Below are 17,730 nucleotides of genomic sequence, written 5' to 3'. Positions count from 1 at the left end.
AATTGCTGTGTCTAAAGTGCTCCTACTTTGATGTTCACTGTGTCTGATGAAGAAAATGGACAGTGTGGAGTCTTTTGTGAAATAAATCAAAATTTCTACTAGTCAAGAATTATCATCTTTTCGAGTGTTTTGATCATGGGATTAAAAGTGTTTTAGTTATTTATTTATTTATTTATTTTAGCTATTGGGGATTGTCAACAGCCTGGCACGGAATCTGCAAACTGATATTTAAGCTGTACACTACCTGACAAAAATCTTGTCATCTATCCCAGTTGTAAGAGCAACAAATAATAACTTGACTTCTAGTTGATTATTTGGAAAAATGTCAGAAGGTGGATTTTCACCTTCATCACAAATACTGCAGAAGACCTACTGGGACCCGCATGGAGCCAATATTCTCAGAAATCAGTCAAGTTTGGTGAAAAAACAAATCATAGTTTGGGGTTACATTCAGTATGGGGCGTGCGAGAGATCTGCAGAGTGGATGACAACATCAACAGCCTGAGGAATCAAGACATGTTTGTTGTCCATTACATTACAAACCACAGGAGAGGGCAAATTCTTCAATAGGATATCGAGCTCCTTCTTATACTTCAGCCTCCACATTAAAGTTCCTAAAAGCATAGAAGGTCAAGGTTGTTACTGTACGTGGGTCTGTGTTATTTAATTATTCTATGTATTTATTGTCGTTTGTGCTTGTTGCGATCGAGTACTAGGAGGATTGTTTCTACCCGGCTTATCCAGGATTGGATGATGCCCGTGACGTCACTGGGGATTCCCACTATATAACACTGACAACAATGGCGTCTCTCTCTCTCTCTTTGTCTTGCAGTCTCTCGCCCTCCCTCAGCTCGGTGGTGGCTTGCACTCAGGCGGTCTGGCTGACGGTGATCCACAAGCGGTCATCTAGATGCCGCTCCATTTAGTGTTTTGTTCATGTTAATCTTTTGATTTTTAGTTCGTAATGTGTTAACTAGTTTGTTTATTTTGATACTTTGTTTTGTAGCAGGTAGGGGTTTACTTTTCATAGTCACGTTTTGTTATTTATTTAGTTTAGCGAAGGTTAGCAGTGGCCCGGAAGACTCACCTATTTTTATTCCTTTTACAGGAGTTTAGGTAAGATCTGTCCCTTTAAAGCAGTATAGTCAGAGACCTGTTTTCCTTAGCTTCCCTACCTGTCTACTTGATTTTTGTTAATGTTTTGTCTTTTGAAAACTTATGATTTATGTAAAAATAAAACGTATTGACGGAGCGTCAATTTAACCATTCATCGTCTGTGTCTTCCATATGTTCGGCTCAAGACTTGATTGTTATTGTTATTCAAGCCAGTTTTGAGTTTGGGCCGTAACAAGGTGCTTTAGGATTGGCCAGCCGAGTCACCAGACATGAATATTATTGAGCATGTCTGGGGTAAGATGGAGGAGGCATTGAAGATAAATCTAAAGAATCTTGATGAACTCTGGGATTCCTGCGAGAATGCTTTCTTTGCCATTTCAGATGACTTTATTAATAAGTGATTTGAGTCATTGCAGAGATGCATGGATGCAGTCCTCCAAACTCATGGGAGTCAGACACAATATTCATTATTTTTCCACTGCACCATGACTTTATATGTGACAAAACTTTTGTCTAAGCAAAGTCAGACCTTACTGCCCTAATTAAAATATTAAATATCAAGGCATGATCATATTTTATTTGATAAAATAAGCATAATTTTGAGGCTTTTGCCTTTTAAATAAGCCACTTCTGATACCAGATAATCAACTAGAAGTCCAGTTTTTATTTGTTGGGCCTAAAACTTGGTTAGGCTACAAGACATTTGTCAGGCAGTGTAGGTTGTTGGTAAGAAAGAATGGGAATATGAGCTACATTCAAGAAATGCATTGGTTTTAATTAAAATATTTAGCTACAAACAATCTCTGTATTGCACGGTGAGTTGTTTAAAAGTGCAGGTGTTTGTGTAAAACAAGGCCAAGACTAAAAAAAATTTACATTTAATGTATCATTCATTTATTCATTTTCCTTAGACTTGGTCCCTTTTTTAATGAGGGGTCGCCGTGAAATAAACCACCAACTTATTAAGCATAAGCTGCAACCCAGTACTGGGAAACATCTAAACACACTTATTCAAACACATGGATTACAGCAAACATTTTATTTAAATGACCAATACCACATGCCTTTGGACTGTGGAGGAAACTGGAGGAAACCCATGGCAACATGCAAACTCTACACAGAAATGCCAACTGGTCCAACCAAGACTCAAACCAGCAAACCTACTGTGAGGCAACAGTGCTTACCACTGAGCCACTGTGTCACCCCTTAACGTACCATCCATTCCTAAATAAATAAGTAAATGAATGAAAAGGCAAAGAAAATCATAATTCTAGCCAGACAAATTTAATTTAACTAACTTGTGCATGCCAAAGAGAAATTAAATTAAAATCTCTGTTGTAAATAAAGTCTCTGTTTTGGGGTATTTTACCCCATTTGTATTTGCCACTTTGTGTTTGCCTCTGTGTTAATTTCCTGGTTTCTTTGTTCCCCTGCACCCTTGTTAGTACCATGGCTACCACTGTTTGTATTTCAGTAACTAAAGCTGCGGTTAACTAGAGTTTGAGCTTGCGAAATTCGGTCACACAGCTCTGCGAAAAGGGGCGGGATTAAACAGGATGATTAGACATTTAAAAACCGAGCAATTGCTCCATATTTTAAATTTCTGTCAAGAGAGGTCATGTTTTGATCCTTGATTGGTCTCATGCTGTCAAGTGATGCGATTTCGCAGGTTAGAGTTCACCAAGCTGGAACTTGAGGCATGCTCCTGTGTTTACAGTCTGACGCATTTGCGTGCGTATGATTGTAAGTCTATGGTGGGAAAAGCGTGTTAAGACCAGCTTAATTCTTCTTCCTCTTATTAACTTGTTACCCGCTATATAAATAGCCCTGTTTCAGTTTATTGTCAGTCATTGTTTAGTGTTGTATTGTTTATCGTTCAGCCTGCTTTGTCTCTGTTCTCTTGTTCTTGCTTTAGTTTCTGGTTTGTGTTAAAAAATGTACTGTACATGGATCCACACTTCTTCTCATTTTCCCCTTGTCAGCCTCCTCGTTACAGAACGACTGACTGCCAGTTAGATCCAGCAGTGAAGTTAATTTGGGTAAAGGATCACGCACCCTTAAGGACCACATTCATGAATTGTTTGGCGATGCATACCTCACTAACGTCTCAGATACTGCACTTATCACTTTCCTTTGTTATGAATTAAATTGACAAATCAATTTTAATCAGTGATGTTTTAATATTTACTAGTTTTGAAATTATGCCCTGCAATTTGTTAATCCATCCTTTACCTTATGCCGAGTTCAGACTGCATGATTTTCAAAGTAGTCGTGTAACAGATGTTTTCACATTGCATGAGTATCTGGGCTAGCATTTCATTGCTGTTTTGTTTACATTGCAAGATGGATCAGCAAAACTGGGTTTCACACTGCAAGACTTTACAATAGAAAAAATCGCTGACAACTTTGTCCAAACTACATCTCACAACCAAACACGCAAGGACTGACATGAAAACAGTGCGAGGTCACATAACCTATATTTTGTTATTAACTACATAATGAAAAAGAAGCCTTTAGTGGGGCAGAAAATATACATGTTTGCTCACCTTGGCTCACCTCTTTTTTCTTTGTTGACCGGTTGTGATATTGCTCAGATGACACGTCAAACTGTCATGGGTGCTGCTGTCAAATTACTAGTTTTCGTCCAATTTTTGGGTTCAAATAAACCGAAAATGAGCGTTTTTAACTTCTTCCTCAACCTTCTGCTGGCCTGCAGGTACACACACTAGTAAATAATGCTCTCTCATTGGCTGTAGGTGACCGTCAATGTTATTTTCAATCAGATCACATTCACACGGCATGTTTTGAATTGCCGACAGCTCTAGATATTTAGCATGCCAAATATCTAATGGGCATCTGCGACTTATCGGCAATTCTCTCAGATTGCGTCTTTGATGGTTCACATTGTGTGATTGTTGCTCACTGTTTTCATTTCAGGCATTTGTTGGGGTTTTTCAAATCCTGATGGCAAGTCAAAATCAGGGCTAAAATCATGCAGTCTGAACTCGGCAGTAGGTAATTATGGCTTTTTAAAAACGGAGAGTTCCAAGTATTTCCTAAGAAATGTTTTACAGACCAAGGAAATTTTTTAAAGTATTTTCTATAATATTTTTTTTTCTTCTAGGGAAAGTTTTATTTCTTTCAGTTTGATTGGAATAAAAGCATTATTTAAAATAAATATTTTAGTCAATATTTATTTTTGTTGGACTGGTATGCAGTTTTAATTGGCTTAAAATTAAAATGTAACATAGTGGCTTTTTAATGCAGCAGTCTTAGCCTGCTCTTGTCTTGGACTAGCCTTTACAGCCCGCCTAAAGGGATTGTTCATTAAAATTAAAATGTTACCACCCTTCACTTGTCACAATCCTGTTTGAGTTTCTCTGTTGAACACAAAAGACGTTATCTGTGTCTCAAATCGCATACTTATGCACTATTCTACGCCATTTTGTAGTATGAATAGAGTAAGCAGTGTATTTATCCTGAAAACTCTAAAAATAATAAGTGCACTTTAATTACCTGAATGATGCACTCATTCAGTGTCACGATCGGTGAGGGAAAAAAAGGAGTGCAGACCCAATTGCAGAAAAAATGTAGAAATATTTATTATAAACTACAAATAAAAATAAAAGGCAAAACAAAACTACCCCGAAGGGGAAAACATGAATTAAAAAGGCAAAAACAAACTTGACAGGGCTGGCAGGACAAAACAGGACTGGAGACAACAAGACAAGGTAATATCGACGACGAACTGGCAAAGGACTGAAAACATGAGGGGTATTTTAAAGCAAAAAGTAAATTGACACACAGGTGAACACAATTAACTAATAAAGGGTTTACAAGGAGGGTGGGACTAGACAATAGACGGGAGAGCGCATGACACAGAGAGACAATACAAGCCATGCGCTCACATAACACAACACTGAAGCACACGACAAAAGCACAAGACCACAATGTAAACACCGAGCCACGTGCTTTGACAAAAGACGCAAGACACGAGCACACGATGAATGAAAGCACTCACTGTGCGCTCACACACGCAGCGTGCATGCTTCATCCCAGCGCCGACCAAAACCGAAACCAACTAGACTGAGACGCTGGGAATGAAACACCACGCTGCTGACAAACGAAAACACAAACACGAGTACAAGAGCACACGCGTCTGAGGGCACACAGAGACAGAAACAGGACCAGACATGAGTAGTGTCAAAGCTCTGCCACCAAAACAAGAATTTACAAGACCAAAGTGGCAGAACCCTGACACTAGCCCCCCCCAAAAGGGACGCCACCTGGCGTCCCTAAAGGGAACATCCAACAAGGTACAAGACAGACAAGAAACACCACAAGACAACAAAACAGGCAACATCAACAAAAACAAGACAGGGAGGTGAACAGGCAAGACGACATGAAGGGGGGGAGGGAGGGAAGCCAAGCCGGACTCAACAAGACAAACAAGGGAGGGATGGGAGGGCAAGACCAGGGAGGATCAGGAGGGACAGTCCAGGGTGGATTCAGTGGGTCGGGGGCCCCGGCAGGGAGCCAGGGTGGAGCCGGAGGGTCCGTCCAGGGTGCAGGGAGGAAACACCAGGGAGGAGCAGGAGGGACGACCCAGGGAGAGTCTATCCTAGGAGACAAGGCAGGAGGTCGGTGGGGAGTCGGCTGGGCTGGAGGCCTGTGGGGAGCCGGCAGGGCTGGAGACCAGAGGGGAGCCGGCAGGGCTGGAGACCAGAGGGGAGCCGGCAGGGCTGGAGACCAGAGGGGAGCCGGCAGGGCTGGAGACCAGAGGGGAGCCGGCAGGGCAAGGCGCCGGGCTGGGGCCCGCAGGGCGAGACGTCTGGGTGGCACCGGCAGGGCAGGGCGCCGAGCTGGGGCCGGCTGGGCGAGACGTCTGGGTGGCGCCGGCAGGGCGAGACGTCTGGGTGGCGCCGGCAGGGCGAGACGTCTGGGTGGCGCCGGCAGGGCAAGACGTCTGGGTGGCGCCGGCAGGGCAAGGAGCCGGGCTGGGGCCGGCTGGGCAAGGCGTCTGGGTGGCGCCGGCTGGGCAAGGCGTCTGGGTGGCGCCGGCTGGGCAAGGCGTCTGGGTGGCGCCGGCAGGGCAAGGCGTCTGGGTGGCGCCGGCAGGGCAAGGAGCCGGGCTGGTGCCGGCAGGGCTAGACGTCTGGTTGATGCCTGCAGAGCAAGGTGCCGGGCTGGGGCTGGCAGGGCAAGACGTCTGGGTGATGTTGGCAGGGCAAGGAGCCGGGCTGGGGCCGGCAGGGCAAGACGTCTGGGTGGTGCCGGCAGGGCAAGGAGCCGGACTGGGACCGGCACTGAGCTGTGCTCAGGGGCTGGAGCCGACACTGGAGGGCGCTCTGGGGCTGGAGCCGACACTGTAGGGCGCTCTGGGGCTGGAGCCGACACTGGAGGGCGCTCTGGGGCTGGAGCCGACACTGGAGGGCGCTCTGGGGCTGGAGCCGACACTGGAGGGCGCTCTGGGGCTGGAGCCGACACTGGAGGGCGCTCAGGGGCTGGAGCCGACACTGGAGGGCGCTCAGGGGCTGGAGCCGACACTGGAGGGCGCTCTGGGGCTGGAGCCGACACTGGAGGGTGCTCTGGGGCTGGAGCCAGTATGGTGGAGGAGCCCTTTCTCCTCCTACGCTTCCTTATTTTTGGTGGCGGGAAGCTGGCCACCTCTTCAGACACCGCAGTATACCTAGTTGTCTGCTGGACTGGTGCAGTGTCTGTTGCGGTTGCTTCACTGGGTGATGCTGCAGCCAGGGTTGTAGCTGGGTGGGCTGCAGCAGGTTCCGTCACCAATAGAGGGGTAATGATAGAGGAAGACCTGTTCCTCCTCCTCAGTTTCCTCTTCTCTGTGGGAGGCAGCAGTGAGCTGGGTTCAGGTTGGTCTGTTGGTGGAAGAACAGAGCAGATTCTCTCCTGACGACATTCATGGGCAACTTGATTAACCATATGGTCCACAAACTGTTTGTACGAGTAGCCCACCAATCTCTGTATCTGCAGAGGATAGAGGGGTTTATCAAGAGCGAAGTTCAGGAGATTCAAAAGAGCCCAGTCATTGAACCCAAGCCCCTCTGCTGCCATACGGAACCTCTCCGCAAACTCCTTTAGCTCAGAGCCATGTTGCCGCAGCGCATGCAGACGGAGAAGCTGTGGCATGTGGCTGAGGAAGGAGTCATCCTTCTGCTGGGTCCTCATTTTGGCCAGTTCGTACTGTCACGATCGGTGAGGGAAAAAAAGGAGTGCAGACCCAATTGCAGAAAAAATGTAGAAATATTTATTATAAACTACAAATAAAAATAAAAGGCAAAACAAAACTACCCCGAAGGGGAAAACATGAATTAAAAAGGCAAAAACAAACTTGACAGGACTGGAGACAACAAGACAAGGTAATATCGACGACGAACTAGCAAAGGACTGAAAACATGAGGGGTATTATAAAGCAAAAAGTAAATTGACACACAGGTGAACACAATTAACTAATAAAGGGTTTACAAGGAGGGTGGGACTAGACAATAGACGGGAGAGCGCATGACACAGAGAGACAATACAAGCCATGCGCTCACATAACACAACACTGAAGCACACGACAAAAGCACGTGACCACAATGTAAACACCGAGCCATGTGCTTTGACAAAAGACGCAAGACACGAGCACACGATGAATGAAAGCACTCACTGTGCGCTCACACACGCAGCGTGCATGCTTCATCCCAGCGCCGACCAAAACCGAAACCAACAAGACTGAGACGCTGGGAATGAAACACCACGCTGCTGACAAACGAAAACACAAACACGAGTACAAGAGCGCACGCGTCTGAGGGACGCAGAGCGCGCGCGCGGCCGCGTCAAGCAGAAGCGCGCACACTCTGCGTACACCCACGACGGCGCGCGCGCACACAGAGACAGAAACAGGACCTGACCTGAGTAGTGTCAAAGCTCTGCCACCAAAACAAGAATTTACAAGACCAAAGTGGCAGAACCCTGACATTCAGCCGGTAAAATGAAGTGTGTAATGATGGACACTTTACGCACTCAACAGTCAGAGCTTTGCTCAAGTAGCAGAAGGGGTGGAGCTATCGGGCGCAGATGTTGGATAACTTTATTTATTTTGGGTGCTGAAAGCAAAATTCTCCTACGAGAGTGATTATAGCACCTCCCTATGGTGAATGAGGTTATACTCATAACAGGTATTATTTGATACTTCGGTCATTTATTTCACTGATTTTGAGACCGTCAAACATCATTATGGAAACGGTTCAATTTCCGTTTAGCAAAAAAACATTAGTGCTCCATCTGGGACAACACTACATACATATACTATGTTGTTGAGTGTGTAAGTGCATAAGTACATAGTGCATGAGTGCATAGTGTTGTGTGCCATTTGAGACGCAGCTGTTATTTTGAAAAAAAAAATGTTGGAAACCTGTAACCACTGACATACAGCTAAGGTCAGAATTATTAGCTGCTGTTTGAATTGTATTTTTTATATTTCTCAAATTATGTTTAACAAAGCAAGGACATTTTTACTGTAAGTCTGATTTTTTTTTCTTCTAGAGAAAGTCTATATATATATATATATATATATATATATATATATATATATATATATATATATATATATATATATATATATATATATATATATATATATATATATATATATATAGTGCCTAGAATAAAAGCAGTTTTACATTAAAAAAAACATCTTAAAGTCAAAATTATTAGCCCCTTTAAGCTTTATAACAAACCACCCTTATACAATCACTTGTCTAATTACCCTAACCTGCCTGGTTAACCCAATTAACCTAGTTAAGCCTTTACATTTCACTTCAAGCCGTATAGAAGTGTCTTGAACAGTATCTAGTCAAATATTATCTACTGTTATCATGGCAAAGATAAAATAAATCAGTTATTAGAGATGAGTTATTAAAACTATGATTAAAACTATATTATGTGTTGAAAAAATCTCCTCTCAATTAAACAGAAAATGGGGGAAAAATAAAGGGGTGTGGGGTGGGGGGGGGGACTAATAATTCTGACTTCAACTGTATGTTTTTGCTTTTCTACTGTGAAAGCCAATGGTTACATTTTTCAAAAAAATTAAAAAAATTTTCCCAACAGAAAAAAGAAACCACCTAAAAAGGTTTAGAAGCACCACATTTTCATTTTGGGTGAACTATCTGTTTAAGTCAATGTTTCCACTCCAGAGCCTCCATCAATGCAGAATTCACTACCCTGCAAGACTTCCTAAAACTAAACAATGGCGGCACGGTGCCACAGTGGGGCACCTCACAGCAAGAAGTTTGCTGGTTCGAGCTACGGCTAAGTCAGTTGGCATTTCTGTGTAGACTTTGCATGTTCTCCCCATGTTCATGTGGGTTTCCTTCACAGTCCAAAGACATGCGCTATACATGATGCATGCATATATTGGGTAAGCTAAACTGTCCATAGTGTATGTGTGTGTCCTGGTCCTCCAAGTTGTGGGTTGACAACCCACCTTGTAAAAATTTATGTTACAAAACACCAATATGGTATGGCTAAATATCAATTTCAATAAAAACAACCCTGAGAGTAAAAGTATGACTGAACAATTATCTATCCTGTGAAAGACAACAATAACTAAACCTTTCTACTTCTACCTCTAACCATCTGATGTGTCTGATTATTAATCAGCAAGGGATTGCAGGATTAAATTGGGGGGAACCAAAATTAAAAATTTAAATAAAATGCAAATACTGCCAAACTGAATACATCAGATAATTGTCTGAAAAACAGAAGCCAAATTGTATTTATTAATGCATGAACTCTTTGACAGTGCATATAAAGCTCTTTCTTTTGTCCGTCTTTTTTAATGGCCTCTGTAAAATATAGACTGAAGCAGAAGTTATAGAAGTTATTTACAGTTTGTTACTGTCGTCCTCCACCCTTGCGGCTTTTCCGGACCTTGGCTCCTGTTTATCTAGGGGCATTGTTTTATTACCTTCAAAACTCTACTGGGAGGATCTTTGAGATGGAGTTGCCTAGCAACAGGAACTGGCTGATGATCCGCTGGATCTGAGCTTGCAGGAGCAAGAGAGAGACGGAGACAGCAAAAAGGGCAGTGGAATGGAGAAGAGTCTGCTGAAAATGGGGGTCTACAAATTTAAAGATTTAAAACTCGAAGCTAACTTGTTGTAGCAGATACTGATCATTTCTATCTTATATTTACAGTAAGAGTTATTTTGAATACATCCATTTTGGATTCACTGAAGCTGAAGAGTAGCTGTGTAATCAGATAAAATGAAAAGAAAAAGGGAAACAGAGTAGATGAGTGAGAGAAGAAGAAAATGGATAAAGCTTTGTTGCTGTGGTCACCTTGTTTTATTGCTGGCTTTGCTTATAAAGAAGGTCAATCGCAGGGGAGACCACTTTTAAAAAGTGCCTGACAAGACATTTAGCCGCGAGCTTTCCTCTCATACCTCTCATGATTTGCAATTCCTTTGAGAGGAGTTCTCCTTATTTCTCTTTATCCTCTAAAATGAAACACTGCTATCTCTCTCTCTCTCTTTCTATCACTTTCTATCTCCCTCTCTCACATTATGACACATATATTTAATAAGCAATTGGCTCTAAATCAAAATCATACACTTACTTACAGGTTAAGGTCAAAATAAAGAATAAAGAAGTATCGCTTGAGTATTTTTAACAAGTACATAAATCACTGCACAACATAATGAAAACAAATCGAAAAAACAGATATCCTGAGTTGAGCTATGGCTATTTTTATATTGCATTTCTGAGAAGAATCAGGTATAAGCAATCTCTCGAGACCACCAAAAGCCTTCTGCAGCTCTTGAAGATAGGAAAAAAATAAAGATGCTGGGTGGCACAGGAGAGTGCTTCTCTGGCACACCACCAAATGCGTCATCATAATTATATCCACAATTACAAGATAATTGGTTTTGGTGAGTCTACAACACAATAGAGAAAATGTCAGGACTATTAGCAGGACACTTTTTAACTCTTTTTAAACACCTCGTTTTTTATTATTGTAAATCTTTTGCATTTGTATGAATTAAATACAATTTAGAGAAAGTTTAGCACACCCATGAGATTTATAATATACCTGTTCACAACCCAAGCTCATTGGAAATGCGTGCCTTGACCTACATTTTAGCAAAAATGTAAAATATGTTGCTCCTAATTTACTTTGTTGCATGTTTCAGATGAGATCCACAGGAGGATTATTTTAGCCAATTATATTTCAGCACCCTGGATTGCCTTGTTGGAAATCCACGTATTCCTTACATTCATTCATTTATTTGGAAAAGCATGTGCCCATAATTGAAATGCAACCTCTGGTGGACAGTAGCAGACCCCAAAATGAGATGCAGATTCAGAGTTCTACATGAGGTAATAGTTTTATAGCAAATAATATAAATATTATGAGTGTAAACATTAGGTGAGCAGGTTACCCTGTGTAATAATAACACACTGTGAGACAAGATTTGCGATGATAAGCAATTTGGTTGTTCATAGCTTGAACCAAATAGAAACCAGATTCTGCATTTGATGCCATTATGATCTGTTGTTTTGCACAAACCCCTCCTCCCCCCTCATGAACCCCCTGGTCGACGCACAGGTCACTATCAGAAAACTATCAATTGCTTTCCATTGACAAAAACTGCAAACTTTTGCCTGAAAAAACTATATTTGACAGCTTGCGACCATCACAGTTTTATTAAAAATCACATCCAAGATAGGTCTTTTAAGTTAAGCATTGAACTGTTACTACTAAAAAGTCTAATGCTGATGAATGATTAATGGATGAAGTGAAGTGTGTAATAAATTCTGCTCTAAGGCACTTTTCCTTTCATCAGTGCCGTTTATATGCAGATTATTTCTTACAGTTTGTAATGTTTAATCTACTCCATTCTATGCAGAATTCAGATGAATGAGACATGTTTTGTGGTCTGCATATGATCTGTGGTTTCATATCTCTGGACAGGAGTAGACTACTGTGTAGGGTTAGGGTTAGGGTTAGAGTTTCATTGGTACCAGATTGCACCAGATTTTATTGGTACACTGTACCAACAATGTTATTTTTCAGGTAATTATCTGTATATTTTACAGAATTTTCCAGTGTTTTCATTATACAGTGAAATGCCTATTGCTTTACAGATATGTTCTGTAATAAAAATTCTGACATTAAATTTACAGTGATTGCTTGTAATTTAGTGTTACCTTATTTTTCTGCTTTTTAATGGAAATTGTATGTATTTTTAGAGAATAACGCGTAATATTACGGTAATATTTACAGATTATTCCTGTAAAAATAGGCAAACAATGATTCAGTCAAATTGTTTTCAGTATAGATAGTAAATATTATGATTAACATGACATTAATAAAGACAAATAATAGCCTATTGTTTGTAGGCTGCATATAATGCATGCAATGTAAACTATGAATTGTTTATTTTACTACTCTAACAATGTTGCTATGAGAACTGTGATGATCACCAGTGATCTAGTGGCTGTGGATCGTTGGAAAACTACACATGTTACTTTAACGAACTAATACTCCCAGCATGCACCTCGCACTCCCAGGTTTCTAATTCTAACTGATTACTCACATAGTCTGTGGCTGCGTCTGAAACCGCATACTTCCTTACTATATAGTACGCTAAAATCAGAATGCGAGCCGAGTAGTATGTCCGAATTCACAGAATTCGAAAATCAGTATGCGGGAAGTACCCGGATGACTTACTACTTCCGGCGAGATTCTGGAGTGCACAAGCCATGCACGCTGCCCTGTCCCATAATGCCCCGCGAGAGAATTATTGAATGGAAGTGAGACGACGCAACTGACGTAGGTAGGTCACGTGATAATGGCGGATGTAGTACGTCCGAACTTCATTCATACTTTTCACATTCATACTGTATAGAATGTACTTTTCTAACGGCCGAGTAGTACGTTTAAATTCAAATGCAGTACCTACTGAGTAGTAGGCGGTTTCGGATGCAGCATGTGTGTAATGTATCAGTATGGACTGATTATAAGGACTATAAACTCAGCACACTCACAGACACATCGTTTCTGAGTCTTAAACTGTTTAGTGAGTGTTACAACGCGGTTTCTCTTACCTTGCCGTGTTTGACCCCTTTATTTTGTTATTTTGTTTGCATCCTTTACTCTAATTATCCTTGCACCTGTTTGTTCCATTTTCAACCTTTAATTGCAAGATGATTCTGTTAGCAAACTGCTATTTGATCCTCAACTTTGTTTTGCAGGGGCCTGTTTCAGTAAGGAGGTTCAAACAACTCAGAGTTTAAACATGAACTCTGAGTTGATTTACCAAGAGATTAAAAACTCTGAGTTTTCGGTTTCAGAATTGCTAATCTGTGTCGGGTCAATCAAGTTTGAGTAGACCAACTCAGAGTTAAGGGTGCACACCGTGACTATCAAAAGGCATTATCAATGAAGCGCAGATATTACGAGTGACTAGCAACATCTTTAAAAAAAAGAGAACACCATTTATTTCTCCAGCCAAACTTGATGTGATCATGCAAAGTTATAGCAAATATGAGCATTATACATTTAAAAGAAGCAACCATCAGTGAAACAGAGACAGTTAGCCTGGGAAAACAGCTGCTCAAGTTAATGCGTAATTTTACATTTAAAGTATTTAAATATTTAAGTATAATAAAATAAGTAATGTGTGATGTTTATAAATGTTTTCTAAACTTTTATACACATTTATCAGTTTTAATAGACTTTAAAGTGCACTTATGTGTCTGCCTTTTTTATTGATCAAGTGATAGAGGTTGATATAACATTTAGAAGGTAAGCAGTAAAAATTATTTTTTAGAAAGAATAATAATCCCATTAATCTAGTAACAGTACATGTCGAAGATCAGTGAATTTAAGCTATTTATTTATTAAAAAAGGACAAGCCATTCTTGTACGTGACTTTGTTGTGTGTATCTAAAATGTAGGCAATATCTATGTTTTCATCCTAATATATTACATAAATTTACGTGCAAAACTATTGCAAAAAGATGCAAATAAAGCAGCGTTTCCATCCAACGAGTCAAAGAGAACTAAATCTTCACTTTCTGATTAAACAGGCGCCAAATATCAACTGTAAAAACAGAATTTACTGCAGTAGACGAAGCTGCGTCAAGCTTTTCTTTATTTAATAAATGTACTTGCGCCTTAGAAGACAATGCTGACACACAATGAACACTTAGGGGCGTTTGAAGCCATGAGACGCAGAGACTGTTGACACGCTCCAGAAGCTCGGAGGTAATTATATGCACTAATACTGAAACAGTTAAGGCATTTTAGAATGACTAAAACAACATTTAAGACGTGTTACAGTGTGCTTAGCCTGCTCGTTTTTCCAGTTACCATGGTAACTGATTCTGAGTTAAGGTTACCTCTCTTTTAGAAACAGGCTTATTATAAGCTTTTTTTTTCAATCATTCTTTAAAAGTGTTTTTCCAGTTTCAAAGGTATGTTAATAGTGTAACTTTAAGAAATATTTAGAGATTTCATGCATAATGACATAAATTAATCTGTATAATTATTACATTAATAACCTGCAATAATAACATGTACAATTACAGTTAAAAACTGTAATAACTTGTAATTATGGAACAATAAATTACTTTTTTTTTATTTTTTTTTTTTACAGATTATCATAAAAAATGTTATTCTGACATTTTTTTTCTTCTTTTTTTTACATTAATTATCTGTCACCCCTGCTGCCAGAAAATTACTGTTGTTTTTTTTTATTATTATTATTTTTACAGTGTATGGTATGGCCATTTCAACTGGACCTGTGGCTTTAGTGGTTAGCACTTTCGCCTCACAGCAAGAAGGTCACTGGTTCTACTCCCGGCTGGGCCAGTTGGCATTTCTGTGTGGAGTTTGTATGTTGGTGTAGGTTTCTTTCCACTGTGACAACCTCTAAAATAGAGACCAAGCTGAAGAAAAATTCATGAATGTTGCACCTGGACATGAACCTGGCCATTTCTTACAGTGTACGACTAAGAAAATTGATAATAAACTGCTCTGTACTGTATTAATACAGCCTCAGTGAGCATAAGAGTCTGCATAAACTTTTTTTATTTGTCATCCTATAGACCTTTATATTTCTTCTTGAACTTGCTTACATGCACACTCGCACACTCTCAGGAGAGAACTTTAGTAATTAGCAAAGGGCTAATGATGTGCATTGAAGCCTATAAAGGAATGGACGCCAAATCCAGCAGGAAAGCAAAGACTGAAATACATGATTTCTCTAGAGGGGATCTGTGGGACAGCTCTCCACACCCACACAACAGCACTGGAGAGACATCGCAACCCTCCATAAATCATAAACCACTTCCTGTCATTGTGGGACTAGACAGGATAGAGAAGATGTGAGATCCAAGTGTATCATGTCCAGATAATCTAACGGTTTAAAATGCCTGACATAAGCAAAACTGTCACTAAAAGAAGAGCAAAGTCCTTGGTGACTGTTGTGTGACTTGTGGATACTTGTCAAGTGAAGACTATGAAAGTCACTTGGCTTCACTGGGAAGCTGTGTGTTTACACTGTGAAAGGTGACTATGTAAGGAGTGTTAGGTCATTTGCACCTGGGGAAATGTATGCATGTACAAATGATTTAGATTACTGGTCAAACACTTTAGAGATGATAAGGCTTGTGAAGCTTGTATATCTGAGAACACCGTATTTTGAAAATTAATATTTTTGTATCCATTTCTCAGTTCATATAGCTCACATATGTAGCTACACTCAGACTGTGAATTCACTGATATACTCCAAATGACAAATAAAAACTCATCTTTTCCATGAGCACCTGAACCCTCATGAATAACACTAAGGCCGCTCTTCTTTACCCCACCTTATCACACACACCAATATACAGTTAAGGTCAGAATTATTAGCTCCTCTTATTTTTATTTTTTTTCCCAATTATTGTTTATTGGAGAGAAGATGTTTTTTCAAAACATTTCTAAACATAATAGTTGTAATAACTAATCTCTAATGAATGATTTATTTTATATTTGCTGCAATGACAGAACAAAACATTTAACTTGATATTTTTCAATACACTTCTATACAGCTTAAAGTGACATTTAAAGGCTTAACTAGGTTAATTAGGTTAACTAGGCAGGTTAGGGTAATTAGGCAAGTTATTGTATAATGATGGTTTGTTCTGTAGACTACTGAAAAAATATATAGCTTAAAGGGGCTAATAATTTTGACCTTTAAATGTTAAAAAAAAAAAAAAATGAAAAATGCTTTGATTCTGGCAGAAATAAAACAAATAAGGCTTTCTCCAGAAGAAAAATATATAATCAGACATACTGTGAACATTTCCTTGCTCTGTTAAAGATCATTTGGGTAATATTTAAAAAGGAAAAATTAAAAAATAAAAGCGGGGCTAATAATTCTGACTTCAACTTTATATATATTTTTTTCCTCTTTTTTTCCCCTAACATAAACATTTAGGTCTGAACAATTTTTTTGACTTTCATCATAAGATTTACTGTGTTAAATTAATTCCAAATTTGGTTTCAGTATTGACTATACTAATGTAAACTCACCGGCCACTTTTTTAGGTACACCTGTCCGACTGCATTAATGCAAATTTCTATTCAGCCAATCACATGACAGCAACTAAATGTATTTAGGCATGTAGACTAGGTCAAGAGCTGCAGATCTGTTGCAGTTCAAATTGAGCATCACACCAGGTGCCAATGTTGTCAGCTATGAACAGGAAACTGAGGTTACAATTCAAACAGGCTCATCAAAACTGTACAATAGAAGATGGGAAAAATGTTGCCTGGTCTGATGAGTCTCAATTTCTGCTGTGAGATTCGCATGGTAGGGTCACAATTTGGGGTCAACAACATGAAAGCATGGCTCCATCCTGCCTTGCATCAACGGTTCAGGCTGGTTATCATCTCAGACTGATTTCTTGAGCAAGACAATGAGTTCACTGTACTCAAATGGCCTCCACAGTCACCAGAATTCAATTCAATAGAGCACCTTTGGGATGTGGAGGAACGGGAGATTCGCATCATGGATGTGCAGTTGACAAACCTGCAGCAACAGCATGATGCTATCATGTCAATATAAACCTAAAGTACTTTGCTGAATCTATGCAATCTTGCAATCACTTTTGTTAATGTAATTTAATTAGGATGCTTAAGTGGAACATCTTGACTTTGACTGCTATATACTGTAGGAAAGCATGCAGTGGTGCTTCAGTGACACAATTCTTACATCTGCTGAAAATAAAATCTAATACTATTTTATTAAAATGACAGCTTCATATTTAATATTTGTGCCTGCAGTACTGTTAGTTTAGATATGTTGGTGAAGAAATCTTATTTATTTATCTTTCGTAACAGACAGTGAATCAGAACATATTGTACTCGCTCTTGTTTGTGCTATTGTTATTGTGAGAATCAATTCTCTAACCCAGACAACATAGTCTAGTGCAGTCTAGGAAAAATACAATTATTCTAAAAGAAAAATTCCAATTAAAACAAAAGAAGAAAAGAAAAGAAAACCTGGTCACTTAGTCAATTGTCTGGATTTCGATGCTAAAGTTTGCAAG

General features: G+C 40.0%; 2 protein-coding genes across 2 annotated transcripts in view; both read right to left on the bottom strand.

The window, feature by feature from the left end:
• Positions 1–17,730, bottom strand: part of LOC147843244 (uncharacterized) — a 1,033,179-nt gene that overhangs the window by 665,061 nt on the left and 350,388 nt on the right. The gene's annotated exons all lie outside the window — the stretch shown is intronic.
• On the bottom strand, positions 6,264–7,960 carry LOC147843246 (uncharacterized). Its single transcript, XM_087260104.1, has 2 exons — positions 6,604–7,960; positions 6,264–6,482 (listed from the first exon to the last, which is right to left on the bottom strand). The coding sequence occupies exons 1-2, from the start codon at positions 7,306–7,308 to the stop codon at positions 6,264–6,266; spliced, it is 924 nt and encodes a 307-aa protein (XP_087116230.1). The 5' UTR covers positions 7,309–7,960.

This window comes from Danio rerio, chromosome 7, assembly GCF_052040795.2.
Source record: "Danio rerio strain M-AB ecotype USA chromosome 7, GRCz13ab, whole genome shotgun sequence".
Lineage (NCBI taxonomy): Eukaryota > Metazoa > Chordata > Actinopteri > Cypriniformes > Danionidae > Danio > Danio rerio.
Note: the sequence above shows the minus strand (reverse complement) of the source record. Positions and strands in the feature narration are given on the sequence as shown.